This window comes from Phoca vitulina, unplaced genomic scaffold (assembly GCF_004348235.1).
Source record: "Phoca vitulina isolate PV1807 unplaced genomic scaffold, GSC_HSeal_1.0 scaffold16, whole genome shotgun sequence".
Taxonomy (NCBI): Eukaryota; Metazoa; Chordata; class Mammalia; order Carnivora; family Phocidae; genus Phoca; species Phoca vitulina.
This window is the reverse complement of record NW_022589719.1, coordinates 28,818,644-28,841,656: the sequence shown is the minus strand read 5'-3', so window position 1 is coordinate 28,841,656 and position 23,013 is coordinate 28,818,644. Positions and strand designations below refer to the sequence as shown.

The 23,013-nt window shown below is 60.8% G+C and overlaps 1 protein-coding gene across 6 annotated transcripts in view; it reads right to left on the bottom strand.

Annotated features, from left to right (window-relative positions):
- The window catches only part of DAGLA (diacylglycerol lipase alpha), a 62,518-nt gene that overhangs the window by 23,482 nt on the left and 16,023 nt on the right, over nt 1–23,013 (bottom strand). Inside the window, exons 2-4 of one of the 6 annotated variants that reach the window (XM_032414271.1) lie at nt 21,875–22,049; nt 1,934–2,072; nt 1,326–1,537 (exon numbers count right to left, since the gene is read on the bottom strand). In XM_032414271.1, coding sequence (XP_032270162.1) covers nt 1,326–1,537; nt 1,934–2,028 — 307 coding nt within the window. In that variant the 5' untranslated portion in view covers nt 2,029–2,072; nt 21,875–22,049. Of the gene's footprint in view, nt 1–280; nt 345–1,325; nt 1,538–1,933; nt 2,073–3,186; nt 3,470–21,874; nt 22,050–23,013 lie in introns of those variants that run through there. The other 5 variants (XM_032414270.1, XM_032414269.1, XM_032414273.1 and 2 more) reach the window with 5 other exon arrangements.

Here is a 23,013-nt window from a genome sequence, read left to right as displayed (position 1 = left end):
CTGGCCCCTCGGCAGCAGGGGCACCAGACCCCCGCCCGCCCCCCACCCCCGGCACAGGCCTCGTGGCAGGTAGGGCCCAGGGAGCGCGGCTGTCCCACCACCGCTCCGTCCTGCTCCGACGCACCCACCACCTGTTCTAGCTAAGTGTCCTCAGGCCCCCCGACACCTCCCCGAGAGGGTGAGCACAGGGGCGGATGATGAAGAGGCATTTCTCTTTTCTTTCAGGATTTTAGACTTATGTCCATGAACTCTGCTATCAGACGTATCTTAGGCAAGTTACCTAATCTCCCTGGGCCTCCGCTTCCTCATCTGTAAAATGGGGTGACAACGTCTGCGTTACAGGACTGCGGAGAATTAGATGAGAGAGGGTTCATCTCACGGAGACTGCTATTTCCCAGAAGGAGGCTCCAGCACTCGGGGCAGGAGGAGGGAGGGGCCCCCGCAGGCAGCAGCTGCTGCTCAGGCCAGGGGGCTGGGGGCACGGGGCAGCCTTAGAGGACCCAGCTCCAGAGGCAGTGCCCGAGGCAGCTGAGAGGCCGGGCTTTGGAGACAGACAACCTGGGTTCAAATCTCAGCTCTGACACACACACACACACACACACACACACACACACACACACACTAGCCATGTGACCCTGAGGGAGCTAATTAACCTCCCCGGGGAGGGGGGCCCCCAGATTCCTCATCTGTAAAGGGAGCCCAATAATGGCTCCTCCCTCAGCTAACAAGGGGAAGGGCTTAGCACAGCTCCTGGAAGCACGCGTAGGAAAGATGGGGAGGAGTGGTTGGAACCCGAGCCCAGAAAGAAGACACAGGCGGGCCCTCCAGGGAGCTGATCCGGACCCCTGAGGGGCTTCTGGGGGAGAGGGGCTCTCTTTGGGGGAGGATTTCAAAGTAGGAGAAGCTAGAGGTGCTTGGCCTAGAACAGGGGCCAACAAACTTCCCCTGTAAGGGCCAGAGTAAATATTTTAGACTTTGCGGGTCCTCTTCTCTGTCCTGACTACTCAGCTATGCCGCACTGTGCACGAGCAGCCAGAGACAGTGAGTACATCAGTGAATGAGTGTGGCTGGGTTCCAATAAAACTTTATTTACAAAAACAGACGGCAGGCTGGATGTGGCCCTGGGGCTGCAGTCTGCCCACCCCTGGTCTAGAACACAAGCCCAGTAAGTTTGCTGGTTCGCGGCTGGACCCTGGTGCTGGCCCAGGGCCTGGCCCATTGCATGTGCCCCACAAATGCTGGCCGACTCAGTGGTGGAGCACAAGGAGGAGGGTGGAGGTGGGGGTGGTCTGGAGCAGCCCCCACCCACGGCGGGTGGCCCTTACCCAGGCGCACGTAGAGCACGTACTGCATGGATTCGCGGGGCTCCGTGTAGAGGATGCCCCCGCGCATGCTCAGCCAGATGATGGCCATCTCAGCGATCATGCAGCTCAGCAGGATGCCTAGGTAGCCGCGGCCGTGGTCCACCAGGTTGAGGGAGCAGGCCTCGTTTGGGTTGTAGACCAGGCCGAAGAGCACCACAGACAGGATCACAAACCTGCAGAGACGCACACGTGAGAGGGGGCCGGGCAGTCTGGGCACCTCCCATGGACCCTGGCCAGCCGGGATTCGGCAGCTAGAGGGCTTCACTGCTTTGGGCTCAGGACCGCTGTCCACCTGGCAGCTAATGCCTCTGAGGACACGGGCGGCCGGGGACAGGGAAGCGAGAGCAGGGAGCCCAGCTGCTGGCCGTGGGTGGGGAGCGGTGGCAGCCCTGCCCGGTGATGGCGCTGGGTCCAGTGGTGGCCAGGCAGGGTCTCTGGGCTCCACGTGGGCATCTCCCTAAGCGGTGGGTGCTCCAGACACCAACTGCTAGGAGCTGGGAGCATGACAGGGTCGGGAGGGACGGCCAGAAAGCCTTCTTCCAGGCCTGTGGCACGGCCCTAAGACTCACCAGGTGGTGTGCAGGAGGAAGAGGAAGATGGCTGGCAGGACGAGGTCATCACTGCCCACAGACCAGCGCCGCCGGAAAACCACAATCCCGGGCATGGCTGGCAGCTCTGCAGAGGCTCAGCGGGCCTGGTGCTCACCTCCTGAAAGGCAGCAGAGGATGCTGTGGGCTGCCTGGGCTGCTGCGGCATCCGGGGCCACCACACTCCTGGCCAGGTGTGCAGAGCACACCAGCATCTCTCCCAGGCCCCACGGCCCGGGTACTTTCAGGCCACTGGAAATGCTGATCCATGCCTGGGCAGGACCCACCTCCAACCCTATCCACCCTCCGCAGCCAGAGACGGGCTGCAGCCTTACCCCTAAGGATTCTCTTGTCCCCAAGACTGGCACCAGCCCTTTGGAATCGGCTCTCCCTAGGGTTACTGCAATAGTAACTGATCACTTCCCTTAAAGACCTGGGCTCACCCCTGCCTCCCCCTACATGGGATGAGGGGAGCCCCAGCTTTCCTGCTGCCTTTTCTTGAGGAGACCTGGCCCAGTGCATGTAGTCCTTGGGGGTGGGGTGAGGGCTTCCCAGACCAAGCACGAGCCTGTTCCTCAGCACAAACCAAACAAGACAGGTAGAAGGCTGAAGACCTTGGGGAGGGGGGGAAGGGCATGCATGGATCTAGCAAGTATGGAGGCAGGAGAGCACCCAGCACATAGCAGGTGCTCAGTAAAGATGTGCTGAATGAGGTCTTCAGTTTCTTGCTTTGCTGGACCCCCAGGAGTATGCTCTATGCCTCGATTTCACACTCATCACAGTGCCCAACCACAGCTATGCCTCTTGGTAGGGAGGGACAGAGCTGGGATCCGGGGTCAGGGGCGTGACTGGGGCCCCCCAGCCCCTCTGCTGGAAGGGCAGTGAGTGAGTCCTGCAGGGCATCCCATCCTCCTGGCAGCCACAGCTCCCATGCCCACCCTGAGCCATGCAGCCTCTGTTGCCCGGTTCAAAACTCTCTGAAGCTGAATTCAGATCAGCCACAGGCAAGCTCAAGGAGAAGGGCCCAGGAATCCAGGGCCCCCACGCCCTAGAGCCCTAGGAGCAAGGGGAGCGCTGCGGGCCAGGAGGCTCCCCACACGGCAGGGGGGGGGTTGGTCTGGGAGATACTGGTGAGGGGCTCCAGGGTAGCCCTGCGCTGAACTGTGCAGAGGAACCCCTGCTGTGGGGGTGGGTGCCCTGCTGCTGGGCAACTGCCCCCAGGCTCAGAGGCTTACATGGCACCTGGTCCAGAGGCGGGCGGCAAGTCCTCCTCTCCCCGGTGACGGCTCCGGGGAAAGCAAGTGTCCTCGGAGACCAGCATCACTCGGGAAGCAAGTGACCAAGTATCCCCCGGCCGGTGGGCACGGCGCTCAGGTTGGACGAGGGACCATGGGGCCGGGTGGCCAGCCGGCATGTCCAGGCCGGCCCGTCTCGGTGCCTCTCTCTCTGGTGCAGCCACTTCAGCAGCCAGGCTGCTCCCTGCGAGCTGGAGGCCTGGCGGGCTAGCCTGGCGGGGTCGTGCCTACTCCTCCCCCCCTCAGGAAGTGATGTCATCCCACTCTCTCCAAGGAGGAGTCAGAGCGCGGATTGTGGGAAGTGGGGAGAAGGATGAAGAGCGCGGGAGCCGCGTGGAGGGGTGGCCGGGCGGGGGCGGGGGTCTGGGGCTCCAGCAGGGTGCGCGTCCCCGACCAGCGGCTGACGGCCCGGGACGGGAGGGGACGGGAGGGGCTGGGACACTGTGGGTTGGGAGCCAGGCTGGGGCAGGACAGAGCTGCCAAGAGTGGTGTTTCAGCCCCCGTTTCTCTACGGCCCCTCCCTGTCTCCAGGTGGCTCACCTTAAAAATACTGGGCTCAGGGGGCCTCCTCACACTAACGGGATGACTGAGAGGTCAGGCTGGGGCGGGGGGGCGGTGCCAGCAGGTGCGGCAGCTCCCAATCCCCTCTAAGCACAATCCGAGGGACCCCCGCGGGGGCGGCTGAAGGGGAGTGCCGTCCCAGAGGGGCTGGAGGGGTGAGGGTCCCGCCCAGAACACCTTGTTCTCAGGTGCGCCCCGCGGAAGGCCCTCTCCCCAATCACCTCGAGGGGCACCCGCCTCTCATCCCCACCCTTCACTTCTGGGAGTCTAGACTGGCTAACGCTCCTTCAGCTCACACGAGCCATTCACCTCACACCTGCAAACGCGCACACACAGCCCCGCCTGTGCACACGGCCCTGCCCTCCCCGCTCTCTGGTGGGAAGTGGGGAGAGCCTGGCTCCCGGCCGTGCGGACGTAGCCCGAGATGTGTCAAGACGCCGCAGAGATACGGCCAGTGGCGGCCTCTGCCCAGGCTCAGGGGGCGACCAGCCTGAGGCCAGCAGCCATGCTCAGGGCCAGTGCCCACCTAGATCACGTGGCAGGGCTCCTTCGGGCTGACCGCACTGGGTGCCCTGGTACAGGCCTGGGCACCACACCGTGCTCCTCCAGCCTGTCCCTGCGGCCAGCTCACCACTGCAGAATCCTGGGCACAGGGCTGGGTGCCCGGGCTGCCTGGCTTCAAAGCTGGGCCCCACCACCCACTGGTCGTGTGACTCACTAGCTGTGCCTCAGTTTCCTCATCTGTAAAATGTCGCTCGACCCCACCTGCTAAAGTTCTGGTGAAGACCGCAGGGGAGAACGTCTGCAGAGGCCCCAGACGTGCTGGATAATGCCAGGGACGGGCCCAGCGAGCGGGTGAGGCAGAGGACGAGCTTGAGAGCCCCGGTGGACCAGCCGCCCCTCCCCCGCCTGGGCTAGTGGATACTCCAGCTGGTCAACGACAGGTCACGGGGGTGTGGGATGGGAGTGACAGGGCCCGTGCTGCTGGGAGAGGCTGGGCCACTCCATTCCATGCGGACTCATCAATCTCAGGGCTGCTATTTTTAAGGGCCTGAAAGGCACCCTTTCTCTGAGACCCCAGCCCTTCACAATGGGGGCCTGTTCCCCTGCTGGGATGTGATTTCATCCGGAGGAAATGTCTCAGGAGGGGGAGGGCAGAGGCTCCTTCCTGGTCTGGAGCTGCCACAAAGCACCTCCTCTGGCTCTCCTCCCTTGGGGCACAGGGTCGACGCCCTCCAACAACGGCATTTGTAGGACACACAGCCTCCCCTCCTTAGCCCAGACCGGTGGCACCTCCGGGGCAGGAGTGGGGCCCCCTCCAGCAGGGGAGAACAGAGGCACTGCTGGGGGCCCCCCATGTCCCCTGGTTGGGCCCCCAGCTCAGGCAGGTCTGAATGGGGTGCCAAGAACCTCCTCACGTGGATAGTTTGACTTGAGTGGCCCTTGGGGGTCCCTTTCTGCCCCCATCCACAAAACCCCGTTTCCCTGCTGCTGATTCAGGCCCCCAAGTTAAGTATTAACCATTTTGGGAGTTCCTTTCTAAAGATACAAAACTCTTTTTAAAAAATGCGCATGCTATCTCCTATTTTAAAAACCTTCGGTGGCTCCCCATGCCGGCAGGATAAAGTCCAAGCCCCCTCAGGCAGTGGCTAAGGATCTTCGTCTCTGGCTGGCAGGCTGTGCAACCCTGTGCGGGTGCCTTGCCCTCTCTGAGTCCTGTGCCAGAAAGATACTCTCCAACCCCTGGGGATTCAGGACGTAGTCAGCTCCAGGCACAGGACCTGCCTTCAGCCAGCCAGTTCCTTCCGGCTGGGGAGGCACTCCATCCCCTTCTCACACTGCCCCCACCTTTCTTTCCCAACTCCCCCCAAAACTTGTTGTCTCCCTAAAAACACCTCACTGGACGATTCCATGCTTTGCTTACTCCAGGTCCTCTGCCAGGCAAAATCCTACTCATCTTTCCAGGCCAGCCAGAAGTCATGGCTTCTTTGAAACCGTCCCTGACAGCACCCACCCCCCAACCCCACTCTTCTCAGGCAGAGCAGGCTGCTCCCTTACGGGATCCCCAGACCTCTCATCCCAGTGTAGCCCTGGGCACAGCATCTTACAGCCAACTTGCCAATTCCTGGCTGCCTAGCCCCACCCCAGCTCAATCAGAGTCCCTAAGGGCCTGGGTCTTGCAGCATTGTCCATCCGTGCCCCTGGGGTGTGAACACATCAAACCAGCCCCTCTCCTCCTGAGCAGCCTCAGAGCCCCAAACCACCACTCCAGCCCCCCGAAGCTGCTGCAACATTTCCCCTCCAGCCACAAGGACCAGAGACATGGCTCCTTTCCCTCTTTGCGCACATCCTTGGCTTTTTGGGAAATGTCCCACCCCAGTGCCTCCCCTGACCACTGAGGGAGAACCATCTTCCCCCTCCTCTGGCTCTCTTGACAGTCTGGGGCTTTAGTTTCTTGGTCTGCAAATCGGGGATAACCCCACCCCTCAGAGGGCTGTAGCAGGAACTGGCTGGGACACTGTCACCAAGGCCTGCCCAGGCCCCAGTAGACGCCAAGGGTCTATTCGTGGGGCTGTCGTAATCGAGCTCCTGGGGGGCTCTCTGGGGACTTGTAGGCAGGGTGATCTGTGACTGGGTTCTGGGGTCTGGGCAGGTGCTGCTGATGCCCGTGGCTGGCTCCAGCTGGGAGGAAATGGCTGGACCGAACAGGTTATAAGCCCAGACAGGCTAACCTGCCCTCACCATGGGCCTTGGGGGGTGGCTGGCTAAAGCACCCCAGGCTGGGCCTCATCCTCTGATCCTAAGGTCCTCTTGGGGGTGGCCCTGGCAGCAGGTTTGGGGGAGAAGGGCCCTTTCACAGTGGGTGCCAACCAGCAGGGTGCCGAGAGCCCCCAGGTGAGGGAGGAGGAGGGCATGGCTGTCGTGTCTATCCTCCAGATGCCCCAGAGCTGGTGGGAGATGGGAGCGGGGCCCGGTCCCTGGAGCCGGGCTGAGCCCAGCCCCCACAGGAAACAGGATGACATGCTGTGGGAGGCCCATTGAAGGCCACCTCCAGCTTCCAGGTCAGCCCATGAGATCTCCCACCTGGCCTGAGCTGGCCCCAGGCCTCCAGGACAGGCTGAAGGTTGAGCTGGAAGAAAGGGATAACCATCAGGTCCAGGCTATGGGTCCTGCCATCAGGTGAGCACCCCCTGTGCCCCAAGTTCTGGACTAATTACCTTCCACCCTCATGGCAGGCATGCTCTAAAAGCAGACCGTGCCCAAGCACTGGCTCTGTACTGACTGGCTGTGTGACCTTGGACAAGTTACTGACCTCTCTGTGCCTCAGCTCATTTCTAAAATGGGCTAAGAACAGTACCTACCTCAGAACTGTCACAGGGTTAGATGAGCCATACGCTGAGGACAGCGGCTGTCACACGGGAGGTGGCCAGCCAACGCACCCCCCGCAGCACTACTCCCGAAGGAGGCCCTGCAGCTCAGAGGACCCCCCGCCCCGACTCCCCACGAGAGAGCACTCTCTCACGCTCCTGACACGTGACCCTCTTGGAAGCTGGCCGGTCCACATGAGATCCGTCCCCAAGAAGCCATCAACCACATGTTCCGTCTCAAACAGAGTCATCCGTGGCTGGCCCTCCACCTCCCATGGCAGGGTCCCCACTACGGCTGGCAACAGGGCCGGGCCTAGCCACATCTAGAGCTGCCAGTCCCGGACCAAGAGCAGCGTCCCCAGGCCAGAGTCTCACTGCCCCTCCAAACCTCAGTTTCCTCTTCTGGACAGCAAGGAGCCTGGGCTACCAATAGGAGGCTTGTGGTTTTGTACTTAGATTAGTATTTACGCGCTTTCACAACAAATGGCTGTGTGTGCCTTATAGGAACCAGAAACAATGAAGAGGGGGAGTATGAATTTAAGAACGAACACACTTCAGCACAAAAACTAAGGAAATTAAAATAGAAGGGGGGGGGAATCGGTTGCACACGTGTAAGAAGACATAAAGGCTCTCATAGGAACCATGTGTAAAACTATTATTAGACTCCGTGCTTCCCGGTGGCCAAAGTGAAAAAGGAAACTGGGTAGTCTGTAAGGTCTCTTTGAGCTCTGCAGGTTGTTTTGATCCTCGGTTCCCTGAGGGGAGGGCCCAGGACTCCCTCCCTACCCCACAATGAATGGGATGCCCCATTTGGAAGGGCTTTGAGATGGGAAGGTGTGCCAAACAAGGTGAGAGGGACAGATGCCTGCTGCCTGCTAGCTTGGTCGGATTCAGATTGTTCCCGTGTTGGATGCTGGAGCTCATCTAGTCTCAGTGCGGAAGGGCGTCTGACCTGGGGGGATGACTGCAGTGCGGCTGGGCCCCGGGGAGCCTGCAGGGTGACTGGTGGCCCCCAGAAACTCCATCCTAGCTGGAACGGGCTTACCAATGGGCCACCCCCTTGCCAAACTGTGCTGGCAGATGGTTCTTGCCGTCTTTAGCAGTGTCCAGAGCATGGGCTTCGGTGGTGGGCAGACCCCAACCCCACCACCTTTGCAGCTCCATGGCTAGTTAGAGAGCTAGGTTAACCTCCCTGCTCACTCACGTGGCGTCCACAAGAGCACCTGCAGAGGGAGGGGATCAACACAGAGTAACCTGGTTCTGATTTCCTGAAACTGCAGGGCGGTCCCAGGGTGTCAGGCTGATGGGGAGGAGACAGCCCACCTGTAAGGTGGGGGACCCAGTCGTTTCGCTTCCTCTAGCATTTGTCAGTTGCCTACCACGTCTTGGGCCTGGTCTAAGCCCTTGGCACACATGACTCAGTCCTCAGAACAACTCTGGGAGGCGGGTACTGCTACTACCTGTATTTTACAGATGAGGAGAAGTGACTTGCCCAGGGTCACACAGCCTAATTCCAGAGCCCACGTCTTAACCGTGACACGCTGCCTCTGAGGAGCAGGCCTTGATCAAATGCCTGCTCTGAACGCAGAAGTTGGCTTCAAAACTCCCTCCCAGCGTGAGGGGCAGGGCCCTGGAAACCATAAAGAAGTCTCCGGGTCTCCGTGTGGCTGCAGACTCATGGTCGCACCGCCACGTGGGAGAGAGTGGGGATCGGCCTATTGTGCAGAAGAGGAAGACTGAGCCCAGGAGGGCCCCACGGCCTGTCTGCAGGCGAGCAGGCTGCGGGGCCAGGAGAGAGCACAGAGCGAACGCTGTAAATGTGGTCTCATTCCAGCCTCATCAGGCTGTTACCCCAGCTTCACAGATGAAGAAACCACGGCTCAGGGAGGTGCAGCATTTGCCCAAAGATCCCACGACAAGGAGCTGGGATTTCAAGCAGTCTCCTTGAGTTACTTGCAAGGAAAAAAAGAATCTCTGCCTCCTTCCGTCCGACTCCTTATTCCCACACACAGACACCGAGACCCACACATGTTCCTTCCACCCCGAATGCCCCTTCTCCTTCCCAGGTCTGTGGCCCCACACGGAGGCTGGGCTCTGGAAGGCACGGGAAGGGGGAGGGAGCCGAAGGAGGTGGCAGAGAGAAAGCACGCGTGGGCTGGGGGCCGCGTGCGCCACCAGCCTGGGCCCGGGTGTGTGCTACCCAAGTTAGGGGCTCAAAAGCTGTTGCTTTTCACGCCTCAGCTGTGCCCGAGCAGAAGGCAGAGCCAAGCCTGCCCAGGGCTGGGGCTGGGTTTCAGCACGAGATGGGTCCTGGGACTAACACAGCATGCCTGGTGCGGCGGGGAGCAGGAGGGGCACGCCACTGCCTCTGTCCCCTCTGTCCCCAGAGCACCTTCCCTTCCCTCCGGACCAGGCCAGCCTTGACGGGGAGACGCCTCCTCTGCCCCTCACTGCAGCCCTGGGGGGTGGGTATGGCTGTTCTCTCGTCACCTGAGGGGAGACTGAGGCTCAGGAGGTTAAATAATCTAATGAGTGAGGGGCCAAGTCAGGCTTTGAGGCCACGTCTCCCTGCTTGCTGATCAGAGCCCTTCCCACAGAGAAGCAATCGGGGGCCGGGCACAGAGTTCAGAGAAGAGAATGAAAACAAGGAGCCCCAACTGCTGGGGGCCTTGACTGCTAGCCCAGAAGTAGCCCCAACAATTACTTTAACACCTGGTTTGTTTGGGTTTTTTTTTTTAAAGATTTATTTATTTATTTGCGAGAGCGTGCCAGTGTGGGTGGGGGCGGGAGCAGAGAGAGAGAGTCGGCAGCAGACTCCCCGCTGAGCAAGGAGCCTCAGGTCATGACCTGAGCCGAAACTGAGAGTCGGACGCTTAAATGACTGAGTCACCCAGGCGCCCCAACACCTGTTTATTTTAAAAAACCTTAGATGGCACTTAGTACCCGCCAGGTACTTCAGCAAGGAGCTCACAAATACTGCCTCCTTTAATGTAGTCTTTTTAACAACCCTAACAAACCTAGTGCTGGTCTTAGCCCATTTTAAGGATGAGGGAACTCAGGCCCAGAGAAGTTAAGCAACTTGCCCAAGGTCAGTTAGGAAGTGGCAGAGCCAGGCCGGAAGCCACAGGCTGTGCTCCCAGGCCTCTTGAGAAGCCCTCCTCAGGGCTCCGTTTATCACAGAGGCTCCAGCTTCTCATTCTGACGCTAATTATTTTCCACTCCTCCACAACAAACAGGATTTGCCATCTGCCACGGCCCTGTCACTGACACCAGCCAGCTCCCCGGGAATCAACTTGGGTCTCCTGCTAGTTGCTCTGGGAGGGCAACTGGCTGCTGAGGAATGAGGAGGCAGGGCCCGGGCCCTCCCCTGCTCCTCCCTCCCGGAGGTTAACGCCAGGGCCCAAAGGACCTGTTTCCGATAGTGAAAGGGGTCCCCCAGGTTCTGGCCAGGCCAGGTTTTGTTTCTGAATTCTTCCTCAGGCTGTTTATTTTCCTGAAATTAGGAAAGGGCCCTTGTCCCACACTCATTCTTGTGCCTGGGGCGAAGGTACCCTGGAGTGGCCCGGGGAGGCGGGCGCTCTGGCCTTCTGATGGTGCTGCTTGGCTGTCTCCAAGCCCCAGGCCAGTTCCTCCTGCCTGTCTGTGGGGGGGGCGAGGGGCAGGCTGGCAGGCTTCGGCCAGCCCCAGGGCTTGTCTCCATCCAGGGGGAGCCCCTTCCCTACGGCCCCTGTGGCCCTCCCACATGCTCTAACATATGTGCCTTTCCCCAGCTCTCCCCTGGAACCCCCCCCTCCCTCCAGTGCACCGACCTGGAGGGTGGCAGCCAACCAGTGAGCCCATGGCTGCCTTCCCTCCAGCCCCGGAGTGAATCTTGATTCCATCCTTTCTAGTTGTCTGTGACCCTCACTTCTCCGAGCCTCAGACTCCTCATCTGCACAATGGGATAGTGAAGGTACCTGCTTCAAAGGGACTCACGAGGAGTAAGTGAAATAATACATACAAAGCACTCCGCTCATAGAAAGTACTAGCTGCCGTTACTGATCTTTATTAATCATGTCTCCTGAGAGCTTAGACCTTTTCCTCCCCGCAGCGAGCCCCTACCCCCGGAGGCGTGGCAGGGGTGCTAATTTCTCTGCCCTCTAAGACAACCCTCCTGAACAGAAAGGCCCAGCTCTCTATCCCTGACTACCACGCCTGCCCTCACCCTTGCCAACCTACGTGATGCCTGACCGACCTCTCCTGGGAGCCCCACCTGCTCATGCTGAGGCTCCACTGGCCCTTCCTCCTTTACCCCATAAGGAGCCGGTGAGGTGGGAATCACCATCCCGCGGGGCCGCGGGTCAGCGTGTACCACAGAGCTCCATCCAAGGCCATGTTTGTGCTCTTGCTAGAATTCCCTGCGTCTGTCTGTGTCTGTAGCCTCAGGACGTCCCACTGCTCAAACTCCGGACACCCCAAGGGGCAGAGGCCCACTATTCATGCCCATCTGCCCTCCAGCATCCTATTCACCCGCCCCCCTGCTGCTCCCTGTCCAGCCTCCCGCAGGGCCTGTGTGAAAGCCCCTTGCTGGGAGCTCCCCACCCTCCCCACGGCCCCCTCTGCCAGGCAGTTCAGTGCAACGCCCTGGTCTGGCTTCTCAGAGCTTCCTGGAGAAGAGATTCCCTGTCCCGGGGGCTGGCAACACCTCCGAGAGGAATTAGCACCTTCCACTTCATTAGAGGTCCCCTAGTGAGGCTGTTAACAAGAATGCTAAGTGGGCCACACCCAGCCTGACACCTCGCCCCACGCCCAGCATACCCTGTGCCGGCGTGGTCCTGCTGCGCGCCTCGGGCTGTGGGCTGGGTTTCGGGGTCTGGCCCGCCCTGGGGAAAATGCCTCCCAGGGTCTGCATGGGCCCCGGATCCATGGAGGGGCCACCTCCGTGGGTGGCGTGGCCATCTAGGACACGGGCCAGCCGCCTGGGCGATTGGGTTTCACTTCTACCATTCCCTGGGCATCAAGGAAGCAGGCAGGCATCGAGTGACAACGTAACCCTAGCTCCTTCCCAAGGGGGGAGATCTGCAGAGTTCCCGTATGTAACAGCAAGAGCCAACATCCTCTGCCCCACAGAACATGGATGGAGGGAGCATGGGGGGCTTTCAACTGCACACAGGCCTGGGCCCGGGCCCCACCCCTATGTGGGCCTCCTCTTGTGTCCAATGAAGGGAAGTCAATACTCTTCAAAGTGGGCTTCTGGAAACCTTCAGGGACCCCCAGATAAGGGGAAGTGGCCAGAGCAGGCAGGGCTGGGGCTTCCCGGGGCTTGCATGCTATGTCAGTCAGAGTTGATGTTAGTTGCTTTACATATGGGGGTTCCTTGTAACATTTTACTGGAACGAAACAGTCTCAGTGCTTAAAAACATTTGGGAGGCACTGGACAGGATGACCTCTCAGGTCCACTCTGGCCTTGACTTTTTGAATTCTACCTGGTTTTGGGGTAGAACTGCCAAGGAGAGGGCCTTGGGGCTCCAGGCAGGACCCCAAACTAGTTCTACAGTCACAGAGTCTGCCTGGCCTGAGCCCCAAGGGCAAGAAGGGGTCACAGGAAACACTGCGGCAGGGGCTCCGACGGGGGCCTGTAGCTGACTCGGCTCCCCTTCAGACACCCCTCCCCTGCAACCACTCCCTCCCACCTCCCGGGGCACTACAGAGCCGGAGCCAAGCCCCAGCTACCCCGCGGCCTCCAGGAAGGGGTAGGGGCTCAGAAGGTCCTCTGCTCCTGGATGGAGGGCAGGGCTAGCCCTGCTTTTGTCTTCTGCTCACTCAGACGTCCACTGAGCTGCGACCTTCAGAGCGCAGCGCAGGGACCATTCCCAGGACAAATCAACTACAGAACCCTGCGCTTCCTCCTTTGTAAGCCGGGATGGTGATGACAGTGCCTCCCTCGTGGGGCTGCTGTGAGGACAAAGTGAGTTCAAAGCTGTAAAGTGCTGAGAGCAGGGACCGCGCAGGGGAGGTGCTCGCCAGCATTAGCTACATGTACACACAGTTTACGGCTTTAATTAAATCAACCCCCTCCTCAAAAGCATATTATGGCTCTGAAATGCCCTTTAAATAAGATTAAAGCTGCCAACCACTGTCTGTAAAGCTCTCCACCAACTGCCCCCCCTTCCGTCCCTGCCCATCGGACTAGCCCATTTCCTGCTCCTGACTATGTCTCTCATCCGCTCAGAACTGAGCAAGCCCAGGGGTTTCCTCCTCTCCAGATGGCCCACTCACTTCAGGGGCCCCTCCCTAGTGACGCTCAGGGCCTGTCCCCGGTTGGCCGTAAGCCCTTGTCCTGCCTGATCAGCCTACGACGGGCCAGGGGAGCCAGGGCCCACGTTCCTGCGGGCTCCTGGCCTGCCTGCTGCACCTTCTCCTGCTTGTGGGTGCTCCCAGGGAGAAATCTCGGCTCCCCCTGCCTCTCTTCCAGCCTGGGGGGATGGGCCTGGAGGCTGTGGGCAGTCTGGAAATGGGGTAAGCCTGGGAGAGGAGCCCAGGCATCCACTCTGGGGGTAACCGCATCAGGCAGCTGACAAATGTCAGCCTTCTTCTGTCTGCTCACGCCGGGGCAGGACCAAAGGACCCGCTTTGTATCTGGGTAGGGAAAGGCTCCAAGAGCGCGGGGCCTGGCCAGCTTGCCCTCGGACTCCAGGGCTTGGCGTCACTTTCCTTCCCAGAGGACTCACCCTCAGGGCCTGGGCCCTGACCCTGCCACACTGTCCCTTCCGTGGCCTCTGTCTCCCTGCCTGCTCCCTGGGTGTGGCAGGAGGTGGAGCTAGGTAGGGCTGCATGCCCAGCCCAGTGCTGGTGACCACAGGCTGCGACTGCCACCCTTCTAGCCCACTTAACAAGGACACAGCAGGGAGGTAACAGGCATTTGGTAGGGCCTCTTCCCAGTCACCGTGGGGCAGGTGTCCATGGCCCCATCAACTGCCTGCTACAGGAGGAATGAGGCAGGCCTTTCACAGACCCCTGCTGGCCCCAGGAAGGTCAGCAAAGCTGCTGGGGACTCCAAGGATGAACCTTTCAACAGAGAGCTGATGGCACCAGGAGACAGCAGCAGGCCCAGGCACTGAGTGCTAACAGGATGCCCACCCGGGACCAGGGAGACAGACAAGGTCCTGGCCAGACAGGCAGAGGCCGAGGCTCCTGCCAGGCAGAAAGTGGCACCTCCTCTCCTCCAGGGCTTGGGGAGGCAGAGTGACGATGCCTGCTCTCACAGCAGGCCCAGCCCTTCACCGCTCGTCCCAGAAAGGCTCCGGAGTGCGGGGTGGCGGTGAGCTAGGGGACCTGGCGGGGGGTGGCCTGCGTCACAGTTCCTGCTGACTTCCCCGCCCTTGGTGGCTACTGGCTGCTATAAATACCACTCCTGCCTCTGGATGTTGCAGGAGGTGACCTAGAATCGTGGGCTCTGGGGCCTCCTGGGCGCCTCCTCCCTGCCGGTGTTAGACCGAGCCTGTCTGACTAGAACATCCTGGCAGCCTGGGAGCCCACCGACACCAAGCGGGGCCCTGGCCGGGAACGGGAAAGCCCCAACACCGAGGGGGACAGCTATGGCTTCCAGCCCCAAGCCTCCTAAGACCAGCATTTCTACCATTTTATGGCAAGTGTTGAGGACACCAGGTCCCTGCAGAACAAAGGCTTGGCCAGCCTGCAAAGGAGATGCCGTGCCCAAGGCTCCCAGCTGGGCCCCGACACCACCCACCTCTGGCCTCAAGCTCAGGGGAGAAGGTTCCCAAACCACCTGATCCTGGGCCCCCTCCCCCACTTCCTTGGGCCCACTGTGATGCCAAGATTCTACCTGGTTTCCCAACTTCTCGTCACCCTGGAAGCCTCCCGGAGTGGCCCTGATAGTGCTCTACCAGAACGTGTGGCCCTTGTTCATTCTTCCAGCCGCTAGCATGCTTCTGAGAGGGCCCTTTTCCCCATGATAGACCCCTGACAGGCCCAGGCCCCAAGCCCCCCGCTTGCCCAGCCCAGGAGCACAAGACAGGAGGTGGCCCCGGGCCCAGCAGCTATGAGGACCCCCAACCCTCCCACAGGGCCAGGGTTTGGTTCCAGGCTCCCTGGCTTGGGGCAGGGGAGGATGTGAAAGGAAGAAAGACTAGGAAGAGCTCCAGGGGTGGGCTCCAGGTGGTGCAAATACAGGCGACATCTAGTTAAAATGAAATGCGTGCCTGCGGCCATTCTCCATCCATCCAGCAAGTCATCAGAGTACCTGCCACACACCAGGGGCTGATGTGGGGCCAGCCTTCTCAGAGCCCACAGGCCAGAAAAAAATAAAGACCTGAAGCTAATCTTCACATATGGCCAGGGAAAATTCCATGACGCGTGCTCCGAGGGGGCGACCCGTCAGAGCCTGAGTGAGGAGGTGAGGACCGGCTGCCTTAAGAACTGGGAGCAGTCTGTAGGACAAGCCAGAGGAAAGAGGCCACAAGGGGAGGGCAACACAGAGGACGCCCCTCAGCAGGAAGGCCCATGAAGGAGGAGGAGGAAGGACCGAGCAGAGACCAGATGAACGGGATAGAAGCAAGAAGGAGGCCCGAGGTGGAAAGGCCAGTGGGCCCAGGGGGTCTGCGCTTCATCCGGAGAACAGTGGGCAACCATGGGCCACAGCAGGCGTGAGGCTGGAGAGAAGTGGGGGCCCACACTGAGCTTCAGCAGGCAGTGGTGACAGATGGGACGGGCAGTAAGGGAGAGGGTGCTGTCCAGGACACCCCAGCCAGATGGTCTGTGTAACTGGACAAACACCAAGTGATCCTGACCCCGGAGGCCATCATACTCCAGGAGCCTCTCTCTCCCTGCAGACAGGGAAGGATGGATGGCGCTCTGGTTTCCCCTGACCCTGGAGGAGCACCATTCGAACCCAGGCCTGGGGCAGCCTGCCCCACCCCAACATCTACGTCCTCTCCTGGACTTCCAGTTCAGTCTGGTCCAGCCCTCAGGTGGGTGGCAGGCCCCGGTGTCCGGCCAGCCCACACCTGCTCAAGGGGAGTCACTAGGCTCTTCTCTCACTGCTCAGGGTGCCGGTGTTGAGCTTGAGGTTGGAGGTGTTTCCCCTGAATATTCAACTCCTTACTCTTCCTGCCACCAAGCTCTGACCACAAATATGACCACGGGGAGGGGCCTTAACCCAGGCAGGGGACATCTCAGAGCCGATGCCAACCCCACATAAGAGGGGAAACAGAGGCTCAGAGAGAGGATGTCTGTCTGCTGGTCAACCCCCCACCACCATTTCCAGTCTTCCCACTTAGAAAATGAAGACAGGGATTCTTCTGCTGGCCTGCCTGCCCTCACCTCCTCCCAGGCCGCCCTTGCAGATCACCCCCCAATGCTCGGGCCTACTCTCTGTCCCTCATGCAGCCAAGTGTGCCCTGTCTCAACATCCAGGCCCTCAGGCCTCCCCTCACCTGGACATGCCCCCCGGCCCCTGCCATCTCTGCCATCTCTGTCCCACCACTCAGTTCCTAGCTCAAACCTCGCTCCTCTGACCTGCCTGCCCTATCTCAGCTGTGCCCATCCCTGTCCCTCTCCATCACCTCTCTGTCCCTCCTGCATTTTGCTCTGGGCACTCGCCAGCATCTAGCACTCTCGGCCTTATTGTCTGTCAGCCTCGTTACTACCTGCCTTCCCCCCCCCGCCACTAGGGTGCAGCTCCTGGGGCAGGGGCCCTGCAGGAGGCAGGAACCCACCGAGTCCCTGCTGCTGCAGGAGGAGGAGCTGGGCCAGAGCACAGGCTGAGGGAGCCTGTGCAGAGCCCAGCCCAGAACCCAGGGCTCCTGCCTTCCAGCCCCGGGGCCCTCTGCACAGCATCCACTGGCCCCGTCGGCTGGATCCAAGAACTGCCCTCCTCCAGCAGCAGGTGCACCCAGGCCTTCCCGCCCCTGATGACCACGCCACGGGTGAGGCAGGGGGAGGCGGCATCTTCGTTTCACGGATGCAGAAAACTGGCAGGAAGGGGGTGCTGGGTGACTTGCCTGAGGGGGCACAGAGAGAGCGACAGAGCAATGCCCAAGCCCTGCCGTCTGAGGGGCTCCTCTGCACCTCCACGCCCCGCTCTCCCTGCCCGCCCGCGGGAGGGCAACAAGCACGCGGCAGGGAGGAAGGGAACACCTCCATGGGTGCTCCCTCTCCCAGCAACAGGGTTCCCCGTGGAACCCTCGTGGCCTATAGCCCAGATCCAGCCTGCTTGGGTGTCAGCAAGAAGAAAAGGGGGGATCTGGCTTCCCCTCTTAGAGCCTCAGCATCTTCATCCGAAAACAAGGTGAGTGACCGGATCATTTCCAATTTCCCTAGGACTCGCCTGTTTAGTCCCCTGAATGCTCAATTTCCGAGGCTCTTCAGTCTCCGGTTCCGGAATGCAATCCCTCAGAAGGCTCAGAGCGCCCTGGGAGGGAGAATGGGCCAGAACAGCCACACTACAGCCCAGCGGTTTACAGGCACCAGCCTGTGAGGTCAGCCAGAACGAAGTTCAAAACCTAACCAGTCGCTGACTTGCCCATGACCGTGACCGAGTGACCACAGGAAGTCTCTCCACCTGGGTTCCTCTCCAGATGACGCGGATGAGAATGGGGCTGCCTCCCGGGCCACCTGGGCAGCAGATGGCTTGGTAAAGGGCCTGCCCTGCAGGTCCTCATTCTGCCTCCCTCCCCGTGACCCTCATCTGCTCTCTGCCAACTTCCCAGGAGTGTGAGAGCAAACAGGAAGTAGCGGGGGCTTCTTGGAAGGAAAACTCTATAAAAAGCCTGGGCAACGGGATGACTTCCCTTGAAGACAGAGCCCTGGGCCTCTACATCCCTGCCCCCGTGGGCCTAACGCCAGGTTCTCTCCTCCTGGCTCACGCAGGCACAACCCTGGAGGGACCAGAGGCAGGGGCAGCGCAGACGGGGAGGGGGCTGGTTTCCTGACGCGCGCAGCCCCCTGTGCCGGCTCTTCCACGGCCCTCTACACAGAACCTCCTTTCACCTCTTCTGGGCCTCGGGAGGATGCATGAGATCACGTCTGGGAAGTGCTCAGAGCTCCCCAGAGAGAAAAGAACAGAGGGATCCAAGGTGGGATTAATTATGTATCAATGTGCTCATTTATTAGCAGTTCGATTTACTGCAGGGGCCAGAGTGGGACATGCGTGGAGCCTGGTGTCCGAGAATCCAGGCCTGGTCCTGGGCCCAGCCATGAATACATGTGGGTACGTCGCAGCCCCTTGGACCCCAGTTCCTGTAAAAGGGGGATAAATAACATCTGAGCGACGTGGGGTAGAGTACGACACAGACAGGTGTTCCCTTCCCCGCGAAAGGGGTCACCAGGTACCAGACCCACAGTGTTGCCGTGAGGAGCGACAGTGGGGTACGGGGCACGATACACGTCGGGGTCATTACTGCTGATGCACGAGTGGCAGGTGGGGTACAAGGACTGTCCATCCTGGGGCGGGCACCCATCCCTGACCTGCTGGAGGGAAGCCTGGGCAGGGCCTGGCGGCCACAGTGACCTGAACAAGTTACAGCGGACCAACGCTGCCTTCCTCTGCATCTGTCATCCTCCCCAGCTAAGAGGTGGTGGTGGAGGGAACTGGGCTCCCCACAGCCAGGAGCCAGACGCACTCGGCCAGCTCCCCAAGGGCCAGGATGGGAGTGACCAGGCAACCTCCAGCAAGCTGTGCCCACCTGGGAAGGCTGTCCCTAAGCCTTCTCTCGGCCGCCCTCTGTTTACAGAGCTCTTTGCCCATGGAGGGGGCCACGCAGCCTCTTGGTGACAGCCTGCTTGTCCTCACAGCTTGTCTGACAGGTACCAAGTGGCGGGGAGACCACGGGCCGGAGCAGTGGGTTTGCTAAAGGCCACAGTGCAAAGCAGGCTGGACACCCCATGGCATGCCGAGGTTCCTCACCCTCGCAGGACCAGAGCCACTTGGTAGGCTGACCAGAGGCAGGACTGCCAGGAGGGAGGTGCTGGCTCCCCCCCAGCTAATGCAGGCAGGCCTCTCCCTGGGGTCCCAGCTGCAGTGAAGAAAGGGCCTCTTCCCTGGGATGCCGGATCCAGCCTGCCTCTGTCTACCTAATCTATTCCCGTCAGCCGCGAGGAGCAGGCCCGTGGCCTCAAGGAGGCAGCAGCACATCCCCTGGTCAGCGACTGCCCGTGTAGCAGAGAGCTCAATCGGACCGGAGAGAGGGCGCTGGAAGCCTGCTGTCAGGAGGCCAGGCAGAGGGGCAGGCCCAGGGCCCAAGAAGAAATCGTCAGGTTTCTGGGGCTGATTCATCTGAAAAGGGGAGAAGGGCAGGGCAGGGATTGGCTGAGTCCAGGCAAGCTCCCCCCTGGCAGGCGGGGGGCCCCCCCGAGCAGCAGCAGCTCCGGGAAGGAAGGGGGCAAATGCGCCTGAGCAGGATGCTCCTGGCTCGGGCCCGTGCTCCTGCCCAGTCACACAAAAGTCCCATTGATGCCGCCCCTCGCCCCCACACTCTGAGGCCAGTGCCCCACATAAGGGCTCTGGGGACCTCTTCTGCTCCTTGCCGCCTGTCCAGCTGCCGCGGCCACCACCGCCCTGGCACGCCAGGCATGCGAGGCCCGGCACTGCCGAGTCACATGCTCCGCGCGGGCGACGCCAGGCCCTGCTGGGCTGGCCCTTACGGGCAGTGCGGACCTCCTTGGTCATGCAGAAAAGCTGGAAGCCCAGAAGCGGCGGACCACCTGCCTGCCACCCTTGCCCAGCCTCACCCCACCCCACCCCATCTTCCTGGAGGGCAAATCCTTGGGCAAACAGTGAGCCAGGTGTGAGTGACACAGCAAACGCAGGGCTGGGAAAAGCAAACACTGCAGGCCACTCCTCTGCTGGGCCTGCTGCCCTACAGGATGGCACTCGGCTGCTCACGGTGGCCTTGCCCGCAGCTGCTGCTGAGGCCCCTGGGAGGAACCTGAGCGTGAGGAGAGGGGGAGGCGGCGGCAGGGGCGAATGGGCAGGGCACAAGTCCTCAGGGAGCCGGCCTTATCATGTTTGGGTGCCAACCCCCCAGGCACCGTGAGCCTTCTCTAGGGGACAGGGTACATCATCCAGAAGGAGGTGTGCTGAGGAGGGTCAGGCTGACCTGGGCCTGGAGCCTCTGCTTGGCCACGTCCTGGCTGGGGGACTCTGAACAAGTCATGTCCCTGGCTGGGGCATTTAGCAGTGCCCATTTGAGTGGCCCTTGGGAAGGTTAAATGGGACGAGGTCTGTATGGGAAACACTTCGAGCACAGTTTGGCATAGATGAGGGTCTCAATAAATGGATGCTGTGCCCAGTGTCACACGGACGTAGAGTAGAGCCGGGGCAGGTCACAGAACATGGGGCGGCACTCCGGAAGCCTGGGCACCTCACCCTCCAAGGGCATACTCACTCAGCTACTCCGTGACCCCCTGGCCTCAGTCTCCAGGGTAGATTTCTCCAGGGGAGGATGCTCCAGCAGCAGAGGGTTGCTCCTGTGGGCCCCAACTCAGTGCAGCCACGAGCCAGGTCCCAGAATCCCTGCAGCTGAGCCAGGCCTGTGCCACCCCTGTTTCCTACACAGGGCTTGTGGTCAGGGGAGCGAGGTTTCCCCTTGCAGATACCCCCTAGTGATGAACGGCGCATGCTGATGAGGCAGCCTGCCCTTCATCTGCTCTGCTTTTTGCCACAGCCAAGCATTCTGCGGGGTCAGAGCACTTCATGCCTCTGTGCCTTTGCACAGAATGCCTTTTCTAATCCTGCTCGCCTGGGAACTCCTCAGCCTTTCAGGGCTTAGCCCAAATACCACAGCCTCTGTGAAGCCTCCAGAAGCCTGCGAACTCCGAAGCAGACCAGATCGGTGTCCCTCCACCCCTCCCCTGAGTACCCTGGCTCCTCACCATGCTGGGAGCTCCCGGAGGGCAGGGCTGCACCCTCTGCCTGCATCCTCGGCACCCAGCTCAGGGCCTGGTGCTTTGCAGCTGCCCCAGAAATGTCAGACCAGGGGGCACCTGGGTGGCTCAGTCGGTTAAGCAACTGCCTTCGGCTCAGGTCATAATCCCAGAGACCCAGGACCGAGTCTCACATCGGGCTCCCCGCTCAGTGGGGAGTCTGCTTCTCCCTCTGACTCTCTCTCCTGTCATGTTCTCTCTCAGTCTCTCTCTCTCTCAAATAAATAATCTTTAAAGAAAACAAAAAAAAAGAAAGAAAGAAAAGAATGTCAGACCAGGCCCTGGGCCTGCTCCCTCGTTCCTCTGAGATCCTGTGGCTGCGGATCCCTGGCTGCGGCAAGAGACTAAGCACGTGAGAACCAGGGCAAGACCGAGCTTCCCTGACAAACAGATGGGGGCTGGAGATCTCCTCTCCTTTGGAGACTTGATCTGAGCACCTAGCCTCACCCACAGTCACAGGTGGCTTTGCGGCCTTGCAGGCTGCCTCCCCAACTTGGAAAGCAGACACAAAGTTAACAGGAGGGGTGAGCAAAGGGACGGGAAATGCAACTGTCACTGCAGGGAGAAAGGGAGTTGCGGCTGCCATCTGCTGTGAACAAGATGTTTGGGGACATGCACTCCTCAGTTCTGAGGTCTCCCCGCCAACTCAGGGAGGGTGAGCCGCCCCTCTGCAGATGGGAGCCGGTGGCTTAGCCAAGCCCAAGAGGTGCCAGGGACCCCTCCTGCCCACCCGGAGCCCCCGGCTGCCCCCCTCTGACCTCTCGTTACTCACTCACCTGACCATGGGGCCAGGAAGCCAGCCCAGGACACAAGCCATGCTGCCTCTTCCAGGGAGCCCCCCTGCAGGCTTTAGGGAGCCAACGCCACAATAATGGTGAGAATAAGGGTACGATTCCAGCCCAACTATCTGCTGAAGGAACTCTGGGCCGTCATCTGACTTGTCCCATCATCCTGGAGAGGAGGGAGGAGGAGACAGAGAGTCCAAGGGGGGGATCACTGTCATGCTCCTCAGTTTAAGTGCCTGGCCATCTAGATGCCAGGACAAAGTTCTGGGGCCCTCCCTTGTTCTCTAATGCTGGGGGCTCAGTAAATGACAGGAGAACATCTGGGTATGAAGGAACCTTCTGGGCCCCTGAGTCACATACAATCATTTTAGGAAGGAAGGTAAGGGCCAAGGATGCAGATCCCCTGCCCTAGGCAACGCTGAGGTCAGCCGTGGGCCAGGAGCAGAACCTGGAACTCTGCCCCGCTGCCCAGTTCCCAGGCCCTTGGCAGGCTCCCAGGCAGGGCTGTCCTCTGTCCTTCAAAGAGCGCTGCCCTCAGAGGGCTGGCCCTGCCTTAAGGGCCACGGCGGTTCAGGCCAGGCCTCCCCCGCACCTTGCCTGTCCACGCTGCCTGCTCAGGCCACTGCCAGTCAGACTCACTGTTGCCCCGCCCCCTTGGCTGTGCCCCCCGCCCTGTCACTCAGGAGGCTGGGCCCACAGGCCACATTCCTTCCCTGGGCCACCCTGCCCTATGCCTGCTCGTGGAGGGACTAGTGTGGCCAAAGGGGCCAGGCATGCTTGCAGGGGTTTAAGTGGCCTGTTCATCAGACACACTGGGGCTGCCCCGTGGCACCTGGCCCACAGAAATGGCTCCACTTCTCACCAGGCCAGGCAGTGGGTAGGGGACTGAGACGTCTGTCCGCTGAGACTGAGCTGGGCCAGGGGCCCAAATGTCACCCTGTGAACCTCGGCCGCAGCAGCCTGGCCCCTGGGGAGCTGCCAGGCCCCCGCTATTCCAGCCTGCAGACGTCAGGGGGTGACTCTTCCTCCCATCAACAAGGGGAAGGCAGAGACTCTGGGGCAATCGTTCCGAACTGCACATCCCATCCCACCACCCCCTCCAGCCTGCCCTACGCTGCTCTGCTGCCACC